General features: G+C 34.0%; 1 protein-coding gene across 1 annotated transcript; it reads right to left on the bottom strand.

Annotated features, from left to right (window-relative positions):
* Positions 1-1612: 1612 nt before the first annotated feature.
* On the bottom strand, positions 1613-15624 carry LOC127872501 (receptor-type tyrosine-protein phosphatase mu-like). The gene is made up of 19 exons (XM_052415859.1): positions 15507-15624; positions 14305-14431; positions 13699-13784; positions 12994-13181; positions 12661-12748; positions 11884-11960; positions 11623-11659; positions 11377-11474; positions 10996-11124; positions 9982-10136; positions 9579-9714; positions 8526-8675; positions 8023-8149; positions 6739-6812; positions 6329-6460; positions 4730-4855; positions 4113-4249; positions 3675-3810; positions 1613-3414 (listed from the first exon to the last, which is right to left on the bottom strand). Exons 1-19 carry the CDS (start codon positions 15595-15597, stop codon positions 3343-3345), a joined length of 2166 nt encoding a protein of 721 aa, XP_052271819.1. The 5' UTR covers positions 15598-15624; the 3' UTR covers positions 1613-3342.
* Between the last annotated feature and the right edge of the window lie 1533 nt (positions 15625-17157).

Below are 17157 nucleotides of genomic sequence, written 5' to 3'. Positions count from 1 at the left end.
CATTGCGGTAGATAATTGAACTGTTAATTGGCAATACCCCTGGTAGTTGTCATAACGTTTACCGGTATGCTATCGGGCGAAACCATTGTTTAACACCGGTTTACAAGGTTGTTTACCCAAAAACGCAAATGTAATGGTCCGTTGCCCTCAGGCATGCACCTGAAATGTTTTATGATGTTAATCTGGTAGTAAAACCCCATGATCGAATCGTCATAAGATATTGAAAACAGGACCGAAATTTGGTAAAATAGCGCTGTAAAATATACTGTCCGAAAACTTAGAGACATTAATTATGGACGAAAACTCGTGTGTCCGAAAATTAAGAGTCACGAAATATAATTATTTTTGCTAAATTAAGGGGTGTCCGAAAACTTAGTGTCCGAAAACATAGAGTAATTACGGTATCTTAAAATTACAGGACTAGGGTAATACGGAAATGTGTGCGTTGTGCAAAATATTTTCGTTTTCGACAATTTTGAATCTTAAACTGTACCGATTTTCTCGTCGGATATCTATTAAGATGAAATCATCAGATGAAATGTTTTCCTGATATGTCTTAAAGTTACAGGCCTAGGGTAATACGGGAATGTGTGCGCTGTGCAAAATATTTTCGTTTTCGACAGTTTCGAATATTAAACTGTACCTATTTTCTAGTCTATTAAGATGAAATCATTTGAAAACTTTCCATAAACTGTAAACTGAAAGTTTAAACGTTTGAATTGATTGTAGGAGCTTCGCAGGCACACAATCCCATATCAAGTCTATGTACTATACCATAAAATAAAATTTTCGAAACCTTTTTTGTAGCTCATAGTCATTGCAGGTACTACAAAACGTCGTATGTAGTACTTTCACCTGATGTTCGCAAATATTGCGGCTAAATTTAGCTTAACATTTGAATAATACCGCAGTTTTAGCCCAAGTCGATACAAGACTTTCCTCACACGGAAAAAAATGACAAAATGTTTAAGTATAAAACCATGAAAACTTGTAATGTGTTGTCACAATGTTGTGCCTACTAGAACGCCAGTGTCCATTTTATTTCACTCGTTTCAATGAGCCTACCAGTGCCAAGGCTGGCAAGACATAAAATGTGACAATGTCCTTTTTTAGTTATAAAATTACATATTGAAAACGAAATCACCAGCAAAAAATACGGTTTTGCAAAAAATAAATGATTGTCATTTGGTAAGACAAATTAATATTCGTGCTAGGATGTCAAGCCCTAAATCGAAACATAACATTAATATACAATAACTAGCTTTGTCAAGTCATTGTATTATGCTAAGTAAGTCAGTATTTTTTTGCTTTCATCACGGTCTCATTTGTGCCCTTTAAAGTCGTGGGCTCATTAGCAGTTGCCTATTCTGCCTCATGGGTAATTCGGGGCTTAGGACGACTATATCGGTAATTGTAAAGCAAAAAACGCCATTATTACTGGACTATTTATGATATAGCAAAGATTCATTATAATAAAATGAGCATTCGTTAAATCTTTTTTTTTTTTACTTTTTTAACTTAACTACCGTAGCAAGCCTTAATTCTAATCGTTCACAACAAACAGTTTTATATTTCATTTTTAGAATATACAAATAAACATTATTATGTGAGAAAATTTTATTTTGAGAAAGCAAATAATAAAATATACATTACACATTAAACAAGTTCATATATTTGAAATTCAAATGCATATTAAAGGGCTTCGAACGTGGATTCAACCGCATTCCTTTATAATATTTTATTTTGGTTGAAATATATACAAACTATAACTTCAGCTGCACCAGAAGGAAAATATCTTATCATAGCATGTGGTCCATTATTTATTCTAATAACGGGATCCCCACATTGGAGCGGTCAATTCGAAGCATTGTGTTTTCAAACCGATTTTAATGAGCTCGAAAACTAATAGTTAGCCCAGAGTTATTTGCAAAACATTAACATTAACATAACAGTTAACCTCATACAATCACAATTCAAATTTCATAGCAGTAATAGAGAATACATTTCAAGTCAATTACCATTTGACCAATATATGGGTAGATGCAAGCCAAATCAGCAGAAGTATAACTGAAGCAAATATAAGCACAATATAAAATCATAAATAAAAACTCTTATCCATTTATACAAAATCAAGTTGAAAATTGTACACCAAATTTGCTCAAGCGCAGTGGATGAACACAAAAACAAAAACAACAAGCAAATGTTTCTCGATAGCTGAAATAAATTTGATGATCAGATTCATATAAATCACGTTTGTCCCCGGGTTTGATATTTATGTTGCAAGGGGAATAATTTGCCGGCAACTCATTGAAAAAGGCACAAAAAAGATGCTAAATACCACGAGACCACCGAAATGTGGCCAATTTTGACCCCATGGGAATATGAACAACCTTTAACGACATATTTTATTTTGTGAACACTATGCGTTGTTTTTAAACACACTTTTTGATAATCTTTGCAATGTCAACTGTTTACTTAATATGAACATTTAATATGAACGAAATATTATTTGCAAATATGCTTAGTTCATTTTCGTCATGTGCACCATCTAAATACCAAGTTGGTGTGTATATGTTGTATGAAAACGGTACACTAAACCTAACTCTAAATGCCAGTAGACCGCATTGTAAAGTGCCTAAATGATGTTGAATTTGTCAAACACATCCGAACATGTTCTTATAACTTGATATAAACTTTATATAAATCCCCAAAACTGTTGGACTCTTCGTGATATTTCTGATCATAATAGTGATTTAAATTCCGTACATATAGTTGTATCATTAGAGAATGTTTGTAAAGCCCCAATCTTGCGTCATCTCACACATGGATGCTGTTTTTGTTTACAATCAAAAGCTTGAGTTGTTTGTGTCAAGAGTAATTGTATACTATTCAATGATATAAGTTAAAAAGAAATACTGTTTATAATGCAAGAAATGAAACATAAAAATCAAATCAAAACACAGAAGTTATTTCACAATAAAGTAAATAAACATGAATTAATACTAGGTAGTCCAAATGCAATCCAGGATCCATCATTTGTGTAGCTCAATGAGGACATTCTCTATTGCAGTCTTATATGGTATGTAGGCCAAATAATGTTTACAAACAAACCAAGGGTCCAAACTTTAAAAGCATTTTTGAAAATGTTATTTATTGTTTTTCAATCTAGTTGGATAATGTGGAGACATGAGAGTCATTTATATCGTAATAAGTGCAAACTTGCAATATTCATGAACATATACATCTAGCGCCATATGTCACGTTCTAATATGTGCATCATGTCATAAACCGCAACTTCCAGATTTCATTAGTAACTACCCATAGATCAATACTCTCTCGACGCTATGTGTTGGCGTACGTCACATTGGATTCTACATACTGTGTCAGCAAGCTGTAGCAAAAACGATACTGTTCCTGAAATGATAAAACAAAATGTGTACTTAAAAGTAATGGCTTAATCAGTGTAGCTTTGACTAAAAGCTGTTAAAATAAGAAATCAATATAGAAATATAAAATCAGCATACATGTACTTATATGAAAAGTGAGCTATGATTACGGTTAACATAACGAACTGTGTAAATTTGTGAAGACATTACGGTTCACATAATATCATATGTTCTTGCCAAGTTAAGAAAGTTAAACACGCGATGTTTCAACATATACAATGTTCGTACAAAGTTCGGTATGAGCTGCGGACGCCTCGTTCTAAGATGCCTGATGACCATAGGCAGCGACACTTCCCCATCCTTGGACATGCATTCCGTGGCGTACAACAGTACCAGCAGCAGGCCGCTTCTTGTAGCACCATCTCTGCATGGACATATTATGAAATGAAATAACTATGTGTTTACATGCATTTTTTAATTCTAAACCTATGAAGGTCATTTGATATAGGGTTACGTTAGCAGTTTTATTTGATTCATTTAACTAAGCTGCGAGAAAATGACGGTCAGTTTGGTATTTTCTGATTTATTCTATCCGGAGCGCTGATACATTAGAGCCAGAATAATATACTTATATTTAAAACATATATCGCTTATTAATATACACGTACGTCAATATTGTACATGCAAGAGAAGTTGTGTTAGCACAGTGGAAGCAACGGTACATACAAGCACTGTATCAATGCTGTTGAAGATTTTGTCCTCTTCTCCACAGCGTCCATTAACATCAGAAATTCACCGACATTTGGCGGTGCCATCTGGCGCCTGGGCCACTTCTGGTACAGCAGCTGCGTTACCGTCCTCTCCTACAGAATAGGGAACGCTTGACACCAATTAATTTAATTGGTATGCTATTCAAATGTTTTGTTAGAGACACAATCTGACGGTTACTACGTGCAGCCTTATACAACAGTACACCATGATAACAAGTTATTTAATTGTTATACTGACCATTATCACTACAATATCAAATCGAATTTACTGAAGGCGACAAGGCAACTGTTGATACGATAATAGTTAATGTATTAATAAATTAAACAGTTCTTGTTTTTGTAGCATTACGTTGATGCAAGTGGTATATTTCAAACTACCGGTATATGTCGTCAGCAAGGTAAACATAAAGATAAATTATTACTTAATGATGTTATACAAAGTGCTTTTTGGAAGAGGTAAATAGTTTGTTAAGGTTAAAAAGGCTATGGCTATAGAAATGTGTGGTTGGGAGCAAATTGTTTTACGTGATAATCAGTGTTGAATGAACATATGCTAAACCCCCAAATATTAACCTTCCTCATGTATTGAACTTTGAAGACTCTTGAAACAAAATAGTCCTCTTCGTAATGTTCCGTGATGAACATGATGTTGAAGGGGCCCACAGTGATTGACCCTTTAGTAGGAAACATTCGACCGTTCTGAAAGAATGTACCAAACTAATCAAAATATCTATTACCTTTTCAATTCCTTCATTGAGGAATAATACCAATATATTGCAACAAATTGCCTGTTCGTTTCCTTCTCGAGGAAAAATATTTACCGGTATATGATATTAACAATTACTTGTGCATTTCCCTCATCGATGTTACCAAAATGATGTGGACAATTCTCTAATCGATGCATGTAAACACATTTATGTGACACTTATTTCTTAACTTCATCATCGGGAAATATGATGTAAAGTGAACAACTGCCCGCTTAATTCCCTTATTCGGGAAAGTAACGGCTGTGCTGTGAGCAACAACATGTCCATCGCCTTCATCGTGAAATGTTACTACCAAGCAAATGCGATATGAATAATTACCGTAATAACTCTATGTTTTCGGACACTTAAAAATAATTTTTTGTTCGTGTCCGAAAACTTAGATACGAAAAATATTGACAAAATACAGGTGTCCGAAAACTTAGAGCCGAAGATTGAAGTGTCCGAAAATAGCGTCAATTGTATCAACGACTACCGGTAATAGCACGCGCTTGTAAAATACCATGCCGTATAGTATTAATTACAGTTATATATTTTTGCATTGCATTTTAAATAATTTTAAATGCTTAATGTATTTGACAGAAAATTACTACAAGGTTTTACTTTGACCAACGAGTTCAAAGATGAGCATGTGATGTACCGATACTCGCTAGTATGAACCTGTAGTTAAAACGCAATAAAAAGCAAACTATGAATTTTTGTTTGTTCATTTCCGATAGTTGTAGTCTAACACCTTCCATTGTTCGTAAAACATGCAATTGGGTGTATCACACTTTGAAGCGTTTAGTATTTGTCACAGTTATTTTATTGAGAAGGGGTAGTACCATTGCGGTAGATAATTAAACTGTTAATTGGCAATACCCCTGGTAGTTGTCATAACGCTTACCGGTATGCTATCGGGCGAAACCATTGTTTAACACCGGTTTGCAAGGTTATTTACCCAAAAACGCAAATGTAATGGTCCGTTGCCCTCAGGCATGCTCCTGAAATGTTTTATGATGTTAATCTGATTGTAAAACCCCATGATCGAATCGTCATAAGATATTGAAAACAGGACCGAAATTTGGTAAAATAGCGCTGTAAAATATACTGTCCGAAAACTTAGAGACATTAATTATGGACAAAAACTCGTGTGTCCGAAAATTGAGAGTCACGAAATATAATTATTTTTGCTAAAATAAGGGGTGTCCGAAAACTAAGAGTGTCCGAAAACATAGAGTAATTACGGTACCTGTTCATTTCCCTCATCGTGAAATGTTTGTACCAAGCAATTGTGAAATGAGCAATTACCTGTTCATTTCCCTCATCGGGGAATGTTACTACCAAGCAATTGTGATTTGAACAATTACCTGTTCATTTCCCTCATCGGGGAATGTTACTACCAAGCCAATGTGATGTGAACATTTACCTGTTCATTTCCCTCATCGGGGAATGTCACCACCAGACTGATGTCCCTGCTCTCTATGAGTCTCCAGCAGTCCTCCACAGTGTCAGACAGGGGCTTCTGAGTAAGGATGTACTTGTTGTCCACCTTGTAGCTCTGAAGAAATAAACGACATTTAATGTATTGCAGCCATAACCATGTATCAATAGTTTGGGTTACAAAGCAATATATCTTGATTCGGCTTCAAAACTTGACACCAGAAATATTTTAGTAAATTTCGTTGAACTTCTTGTAGGGCATAGTAATGTTCACTATCTGTTATATTGATTTCATATACAACGACAAAATAGTTATATTTCCGGTTATATAAATATTATGCATACATAGTTAGAAAACACGTAGGCGATATACGCCAGCATGCTATTATATCGTACCGGCATGAAGACAGCGTTGATGTAGTCATTTCTTCCATCCACAGGAACAGTCAACATCGCTCGATATCGGTTATCTTCAATATTAATTTTACTAAATTAACTTCCGACACTAATTTCAAAAAAGTTTGTTTAAAAAATGGCTTGCCATCAAACATAATTGTTATACCATATTTAACGTAGGCATTCCGTGATGCCAATTAAGACCAAATAAAAACGATCGCATACCAAAAACATTTGCTCTTTTAATGCACGCTGTTTTATTTCAAATTTCTGAAATCCTAATGGAGTTATGCTCTTATTAACAAGACTTCGGTTTAGTCTCCGCAATCGGAGCAGGGCGGACTGAAATCGTTATATGCTCCCGAACTGCTTTCGATGTCATTCGAAAAATAAGTCACGAACCGGTGACTACCTCTATCAATTAAAGATTGCACATTACCTTCATAATGCCCTATAAATGAACGTAAGTATCGTTTTTCTATTTGAATCCAGTGTCCATTTATAACATGGGTAACAATATGTATGTTTTGTTTAAATTAAAACACTCAGCAGACGTTTAACATCAGGGGAAATAAAAATGCACATAAACGTTACGTCTGGAGAATTTAAATGTCATGGATAATCCCGTCGTCACTTTAAACGTTTAATGATCGTATAATGTACAAGTCATTCGAACGTTTTCGAATGGATAAACAGTCACACGGATAAACAGGTTGACGGGACAATAGCAGTGATCTGACTTTAGCCCTCTGGTAGAAAGTGAAAGGTTATGCACAATTCAGTAATGGGTTGCTATTCTAAACTATAATAAAACTTTCTTAAGTTTTTAAGTGATCAAATGTACATCTTTTGTGGGCTTATGGACTGATGGATTGGCATACTGAAGAAAGGACGAACGGAAAACTCAAAATCAATTGTCCCTTTCTGTAAAACACTAGAATGTGACTAACGAAAGGTTGTACAAATCAACAAAATAAAGCAAAATATTTATTTAATTTCGCATTATATTCCAATAATGCTACCGACTGCTGATTTGATACATATATGTTCATTGTAAAGTTTAAATTATATGATGTGTACATAAGCTGAATTGATTTATAAGGTGGAATTACAGAAAGAAGTATAAAATTTAAGAAACATGGTTAGGGCGCTCGACACAGATCATTGTCAAATATCTATATTCGCAACGCAAACGGGGTTCTTTTAATATCTTTTTCCAGTATAAGACGACTTTTAATTGCAAGCATATGCTACGCTTTAAAGCATATTTTCATAAGTACGTACTCGGTAGTATGGCATCGAATCTGTTTTTTTTCGCGTTTTCAGGCATGGTACCAAATGAATAAGGATCTCCCTCGTCACCTTTGATGCTAGACCCAGCAAACTCCAGTGTGTGGTAAGATGCCTCTGTCTAGAAGAGGCACGACACGATCAATGAGACAATTTTAACCATCATTATGCGATATACCTTGGAAGCTCGACAGTTTGACCGTAGTCTGTATAATGGTCAAGTTGTATATGACGAGATGTATTAATTAGTTTAAGACTTCTATTGGATCCTTACTTTAACAATTATCTGCAAAGTCATTACATTAAAAACTGATAATGTAACTTTTGCATAAACTTATTAACTAAACTGTTTAACATTGAAAAAAATGTTCCAAATGGCAATACATTTCAGACTCTGACTGAGTAATTTATGTCAAAGCTACATTTAATGTAGTCACATTTCATGGATTATAAAATGATATCTTGTGGTCAAAGTAACTATAATACAACGCGCGAACCTCATATTGTAAAACCAGTCCAGTTTTGTTTAGCTTTTGGTCGACTTGGAGAAGGGTGTTTTGATAATTGGCAATCTCATTGTTGGACACGAACTGACTGCGAAGAGTCAGGTATTCCACCATCAGTCTATGTAAGTATTTATATTGGCTCTGAAAATTAGAACGATACTTAATCGCAAAGAAGATTCAGAATAATGTAACAGATAGCACGTATGGAATTAAATTGACAATTAAATAAAAACTTATTTAATACTGATAGTTCGTTTACGAAAATCCCATGAAAATCAGACACAGATACTGGCATAAAATGATTGCAAGTGTGCATACCTCATGTGAAGAGAACATGTACTGTGGAAAGTAAAAGAATGTCTTCTGTTTTCCACCGTATCTCCATTGTTTGAATCGTTATTCATTAGTTCAATATCTACTTATATTTTTTTGTTCACACAATTTTGCTTATATCTTTTATCCAATATATATTATATGTATTACATCTTGTTCTACAAATGTCTTTGTAGAGGGAATTTTCAATCATATAAATCATTACTTAAAGTGAAATACATGTTTGAATAAATTCGAACCAAATATTCCCCATAAACAAATGCATATTGTTGACGCCATTTCACACCACGTCGATGAAAGTCCATGCGAATATCATTGTCATTGTATATTATTTAAAGTATGTACTGTTTATTATATTCTAAATGTTTTGACTGTAAGCCATGTATTAAAACTTCAGAAAATGTAACGAATTTTAAGTTTTTTTTTTCGTTTTAATTATAATCTGACTTTAAACCATATCTAAAAAGATCGGTTATTTAGAAAATAATACGAATTTGCGAAAACGTTATAATATCGAAATCTTTCTAGAGCTGGAAGGATTCTTTTAGTGAATGCAATGTGTAACGTTAACAACATGGGGCGGAAGAATTGTGAGGAATTTGTAACTGAAGACCTTTTTCAATGCAGAAATTATTTAAGTAGTACATCTACATACAACGAATAATTTCGCTTTTTTCGTAGTCATATTATTCTACAAATTTAAATTCCCACCCCTGTTTGAACCATGTTAACTCGCTGCTGTCTCAACTTGGTCACACAGGCGTAGATATCGACAGTCTGTCTTGCCTGACCCTCGTCTATCAGTATGTCCGTGGCGATGAATGTTCCTGTGCGACCAACACCGGCGCTGATAAATGGACCAAAACGAACATACTTGAGACGAAATCCAAATTCATTAAAACAGATTTGAATTAGAAATAAACACGTTATATTCCTTTGTCTTTAAATTCGAAGAACAAAATACACTTCACTTAAATTTCTTTGCTATTATAACGTTGCTGACATTGAGAAATATTAAGACGTTCAAATAAAAATCGAAACGTTGAATTATGAATGCACTTGTTTTTCGTTAATACTTACCAGGTAAAATAACTTAGTTTGTGAACTGCCTTACCTGCAATGAACGACCCATGGTTGCTTCTTGTCGGGATCGTGGGCCCTGATCCTACGCCAGAAGTGCAAGAGGCTCGAAGTGCTAGCGGGCACATCTTTGTCGGGCCATGCCGTGTAATGAAATTGGGTTACCACACGAGAGACACTTGGTTTGGCCTGAGGAAATATTATTTATACGAATATGGCGTCATAAGATCTGTAACGAATAAGTATCCAATCTCTTGCACGACGGTTACATTACATTCACTATACTGAGGACTGCCTTTACGAAGGCTGATATAAATTTATGTTATATATGCCGGGAAGACAGCGTATCATTCCGGTTTCTCCAATATTTATGTTACGCCTATTCATTTCACAAATGTTTCATACATATACGTTGGCATTAAAGTGAACTAGAAAATAATTATAGCGGTTTGTATAACGGACGCACGCGATAGTTATTACATGCGCATGCGATAGCTATTACGAGCGCACGCTATAGTAATGGCATTATAACGCGTTGGCTTTGACGTACGCACGCGATAGATATAGCCATTGTGCGCGAACGTAATAGAGACCGCTAAAAAGTATTTCCATTGTTGCCTTGATGGCGCCTTATAAATAGGCATTCAGTCTACAGGTGAATGATGTATAATGTGAAATGTTCACAGCCCAATTATCACTATATATATATATATATATATATATATATATATATATATATATATATATATATATATATATATATATATATATATATATTCTTTATATAAAAATAATATTAAGGAAACTATATTTTAACACGGGAATCAATACAAGTTAGAAATAAACGTAATGTCAAACAAGAAAGCATACCAGTGTCATACATCTAAATTGCAATAATACATTAGAAACTTTAATTGTACTTAATATGTAAATATTCGCCCATAAATAATGCAAAATTACAGAGCAAAGATAACATTCTTTTTTCAAACTGTAAAACAAACGATATATAGAAATGGAAAGAAAGAGAAATAGCAATGTTAATTTTTACCTGGTGTGACAATTTAAGCCTCCGAACTGTGAAGTCTGTGAACTCCTCCATAAAGATCAAATTTGTTGTGAGTGCTTGAAAATCTTTCTGGGAACCAACTTCAAGAGGCCAGTACCGCAAACATTTCATCTGTGTATGTTTGGTTTACAAATCAATACATGAATCATGACACAAGTAATATAGATTATGCTTGTTAATTGCGTACGTTTTTTATCACAGAAAGTGTAATCATAATGCAGTTTTAAGTAAAAGTAATGATACCGTCATCAAAATGAGACTATTTTCATTAAAAAAGAAAATAACACAACAACAGCAAAACAAACGGTTCTTTAAAAAGTATATAATAATAAATATAGAGCTACTCAGACCGATTTCACTTACCTTTCCCATTTCTACGAGGTTTGTTACCATGACTACGGTAGAGACGTCATATTGCCAAATCATTCGCCAAAAGTCGTCCATCATAGCCTCCGTGGGACCTTTAAGTATATTTTTTATCACTCATACACCACCGTTATAGGGAGGAAATTTGTAAGAAGCATATTTAATATGCAATACAAGTTCTGTTATTATAAGTTAAATTTGCATATCTCAGGTATATTCTTTAGTTGCGCAAATAACACTCACCTTGTGATGCAATGTAAGCTCGCTTCTTGCAGAATCCCTATACAAGAAAACAACAGTAATAAATACGTACAAAGATGTATGTGGTTAACTGAGATACCACCCAACACTTCGAACAATTCGAATATGAGTTCATAAACAATTGTTTTTCTAATCAACCATGTAATTATTTTTAGCCACATTATTTAAAGTAAATGGGTAATGCGATGCGATATTTCGTAATGTGAAGAACCTATACGTTTTTAACTTGTATCCAAACCGCACCTCGATGAAGCAAGCATTGATGTAATCACTGCATTCCTTGCCATCCACAGTGCTCAGCACAACACGAGAGTGGTCATCTGAAATATTGACATATCAGAGCTGTAACGTGGCAAACATTCGGGCAATACAAATGAACAATTAATTCAGTTATGTTTGTTTTTGGGAAATTGTTCCATTTCCACAGTCAGATACGCATGTCACAAATGGTAGATTGCAATTGTGACTTAATTGAGGATATGTTTTTCGTCAAAAATTGTAATGAATAATCAACTATAAGTATATTTACTCATTTGAATAATAATGAATGATCATTATTTTAGCATATGTAACATTTAAGTAATTCTGATATTGACTTACTAGATTGAAATTTAAATACCCGCCCTAGTCATGTGTTCATATTATTAAACGTAGTGGCCAGTAAACGCCCTAAGATAACGACCACCACAAGAATAGTGTATGAAACTAAACATATGAATGACTCCAACCTACTGAGTTGATCCCATCAGTGGACAGGTTTAATTTGTTTTCATATATTGACGAAAGAAACTTGTTTTCAAAGAATGTGTCGACTATTTTTTCGCCTTATATATACTTCTCTGGTTAAAATATAGATGCGTGCATAATCCACACGGTTTACTTCAAATGTGAGGACACACAACCTTCAGTAACTATCGCTCATATTCCACTGATTAATGAATCGCGCATGATGATTTCAACAGTTACATAGCGGAAATAGATTATTTCATGTTAAACATTAAAGAATATTTCCTTACTTACAGGCACACGTATCTTTGTATCGGTTCTTCCCCGCATTCACTGGCGCCGTTGCAGAAGTAGCTGGGTGTTGCATCCCGTATGGGATTTTCTACAGCAACGATAGGTATTATCAAATAACACACAAAGATAAACACACGTAATAAGTGAATGCGATAAGCCACAAACTTACTTTCGGATATGAAAGCTTACTTAACGAAACGTGAATGCTTTTTTAATCATTGTAAAATGAATGTTATAAAACGCTCTATGTAGCACGTACAGCCTACATAATAATGATCAATTTTTAACTGAATGAAAACATGTTTTATATCAATATTAAGACTTTCAATGTACCTTAAATTCTAAGTCAAAGAAGGGCTCATCCGCGCTTTTTGACATCACATATCCCTGCAGCTGGGACAGGGCGATGGTGGTTCCCGATGACTCTACGGGCGGTAAGTCCTGCATGTTCGAATATACCGGTTCTTGAATGAACATTGTTGTAACCGACTCTGCTGATGTTGGTGGCGAACAATTTTGCTCTGAAACTGAGATAGTTTTTTTTAACCACGATCTTAGTAACTGAAATTCTAGACGTCAAATCGCCCGCGTGGACATGTTAAAATGCACGCTATGAAAGCTTGTTTTACACGCGGATTATATGTTGTTCACTTGAATCTGATATACTTAAATAGTAATATTCGGAAAAATACAAATTATAGAGTAACACAATTAATCAATTTATGTGATAACCTTGCCCACAGTATGAGTGTTAACAGCTATTCGATGTGTCTTAAGATAATTTTACAACGAAAACCTTAGTATCCCACTTAGTGTACTTTATGCATTACTTAAGTATATTTCTTAAAATAAAAACTATTTTGCCTAACAACTGCATTATGATTGTGATGTAAAGACTCCTGCATAATTTGTTTTGGTTTACAATTAACTGAAGCAAATAATTTTACATACATTTTATTTTATTCAGTGACATTTACACTCGTTTGTACCTTATAGTTGCTTTTTTAAGGATATGTAACAATAACTCGCTACTCTTACCATTATTAGGCTTTGCGGCGGCCAGTTGTTGCGGTTCGTCATGGACGCTACTAATTGGCTCGCGAACAGTTGATAGTACATTCGAACTACAACATTCAAACTTAATGGTACATACACACAATTATTCAATTATCATACGATCAGTACACTATAACATATAGTTTGAAACGGGAACCGTTTCCCCAAAATAAAACTGATGCAAGTAATAAATAATCGTCACTGAAACAAATTAAATGATGATAAATGTGTCATATTTAAATGCATTGTAAATTTTTTATAACATATCTCTTCAATGGTGTACACATTTCGTCGTCATTTTATAAATAGAGGTAATGTTGAAGTAAAATGTTAATAAACTATTGTAAACGCGAATAATCCAAACGTGGTGATACACGGTATACATTAATATGATTATTATACACGGTATACATTAATTGGATTCTTATACAATATTAACATAAATTGGATTCTTATACACGGTATACATTAATTGGATTCTTATACAACACGGTATACATTAATTGGATTATTATACACGGTATACATTCATTGGTTGCATTGGTCATCCGTCAATATTACTTTAACTATTTAACATACGCTACGTACTGTTCTTGGGTCCGTTTGCCTTTTCTTTTTCTTATCAATAAAACCACTGTCATAATGAGCGCCACCAGAAGAATGAGCATCCCAGCCGAAACTCCAGATACTAGCTTCACTGGAAACTGACTCGATTCTGTAATTGTTGAGCATTTTCTGATTCGTTGAAAAGACAAGCATTTGATCCTACAGCTAAATGAGTGTATATAAATAACAGGTTGCTTTATTAAACACATGCAATGGGACTACGTGTGTTTGCCTTTCGACCCTCGTTCATTTGTTCTTAAATTTGGATTTATACACGAATTGAATGTTTACTTTTCAAATCAATATACCATTTACATGGAGGATATTATGTTAGTGTGATTATGTACACGAATATATCCTACGAGTTGAAGAAATGTTTACATGGCGAGGCTTGACGAGCCGTGTACGCCTTTTTGAGAGGTGTCGCATAAATTCAAGTTCGCAATCACACTAACATAGTATTCAATTAATCCAATATTGTTTTTTTTTTCATATTTGATTTGTCCCCGATGCAATCAAAAAATATTATTTAATTGCTAAAAACAACAGCAAAAACATATTAAAATAACTGAATCTAACATTGCGTAGTATTATTGAAATTGTTTACGATCGTTCCCGTTCACGCCACTCGAAATAGTCCTTTAGAATTCCACGCAAAAGCAGAGTATCAAGACAAAATATCGCTATATGCATCGATTCAAATTCAATCAGCATTCCAAATGTTACACATTCACGTAGAACTGTTTTTGCTATTGTATTAGAAATGAAGGACTAATTTTCTTATTGCATCAAGAACAAATTAAATATAAGAAGAAGTTGTAGGATAAATATAATACTAGTGTTAGTGTGATTGTGAATTTAAATGTATACGACTAGTCTCAGAAAGGCTTACAGGGCTCGGCAAGCGTCACCATGTAAACTTTTCTTCAACTCGTCGGATAAATTCAAGTACACAATCACACTTACATTGTATTCTCTATGTAGCTTATATAAACGAGAAAATTGTTATTTGTTAAATATGTCTAACATTTATATAAATATTGAATAAGTGTTAATCCACATTTTAACATGAGTTCCATTTAAATGCATACGTAGTGAATAGTAGTAATACGTGTATTTGGTGCATCCAGGTTTAATGGTTTTATTGTGTTGCATTAACGCTTTAGATACTTAAGCAGTGGTACCTTCAACAAGTGTATCACACGAGTTCCCCGTGTATCCCGCAAGACAGCTCTCACACTGGCCACTAACACGGTCACATGGTGCGCGATTCATGCAATGACCACAAGTCTGGTTGCAATCATGGCCTTCCTGACATTCTGATACAAAATAAACATTATACACAATCGACGTAATGGCCATAATTAAATTGTTTAATTTTATGCATAATTATATGTTACTTTTGTCTGGCGCTTTATGCTAACGCATACATGGAATGCTTTTAAGCGTCAGCATTTTCATGCAAACATTATCGTCACAAAAACCTTTGTGCTCATGTTAACACGACTGGAATTTTTCTTCGAAGTTCCTCATTCTAAATCGTGGTCATTTGCTGCATAAACAGGTCATCACGGACAAAAGGAATTAAAGATTAAAAAACACTTAAGTAGCAATAGTGGGACATTTCTTCATTTAGGTTAACCAAAAATGGTATTAAAACTATTTCTTAAGTCGGTTTCCTCTCCTCAATTACCTGGCTTTAATCGCAGTTGTAGTTCAAAGTACCGATTAATGAATATTTCCTATGCAAACATGTATAATCTTTTCGTTTTAAGTACGGTTTTATTCTTTTACTGGAAATGTAAAATCCGTTATTGGAAAATACTTGAACTAGAACTAGTAATATATTCAAAAAGACAATTCTTCACTACCCTAATGAGGACGCACCATCAACACCCGATATTTCCTAAAAGTTGGTATGCACTGGTGATGATATTCTAAGGGAAATAATTGACGTGGGGCATTGCTTAATGGTCTTTACCAAGGATTGTCTAATTATTTCGTCTTTTGAAAAAAAAGAAAAAACGCTTATGGCGTTATGCAAATATTGTAAGACCAAGGTGTGTGGAGAATACAAATTCACGAACAGACGGACAAAAATATTCTTTCCTGGTTTGATTGTTCACGACTTTAGATCAATTGAATTGAATAAAATAAAACGCTAAGCCAAACAATAAATGCTTTACTCCAACATAGTTAATTAGGACTAAAGGAATTAAATAATTTAATAATTATCTGTTCTTGTGTTCTCAATATAATATGGTTAATTTTTCTCATGTCTTCTTTACGCATGTTTCTTATTGAGAAACCAAAGTATACTAAAGTTCGTTGAAGGCTGGTGTAACCCAATTCACGAATACGGGACTTATCAAGTTCCCGAATGATACATGTGATTGAATGGCGTGTTTCTAGTAGTTAAACGTGTTACAAAAATCGAAAGAATATAAACACATATATAGGTAGAATGATTTAGATGCACACCAATCCTTTGTTTTCTCTGAGTTAACGTGTGTATTATAAATGTTCTGCACACGTGGCACCCACATCTGCTCAAACAAATTGCTTAACGATCGATCAGCCCCATTATGTCATTTTGTGAATCCACGTTTTTTTCATACATGGCCAACAAATAACGATTATTATTATTATTATTATTTAAATCATATCGGTCAAAGAGAAATAAAATATGCGAATTTTTTTTATATATATTGGTGGACAACGTCATTGCCATTTGTTTATCAATTTCTTTGTAACATGAATTTCCAATCATCAAACAGAATCTTTTGTTCGTGTCACATTGATTTATTTTACCACTATTAAAAGACTATCCCACTA

This window comes from Dreissena polymorpha, chromosome 1, assembly GCF_020536995.1.
Source record: "Dreissena polymorpha isolate Duluth1 chromosome 1, UMN_Dpol_1.0, whole genome shotgun sequence".
Taxonomy (NCBI): Eukaryota; Metazoa; Mollusca; class Bivalvia; order Myida; family Dreissenidae; genus Dreissena; species Dreissena polymorpha.
Note: the sequence above shows the minus strand (reverse complement) of the source record. Positions and strands in the feature narration are given on the sequence as shown.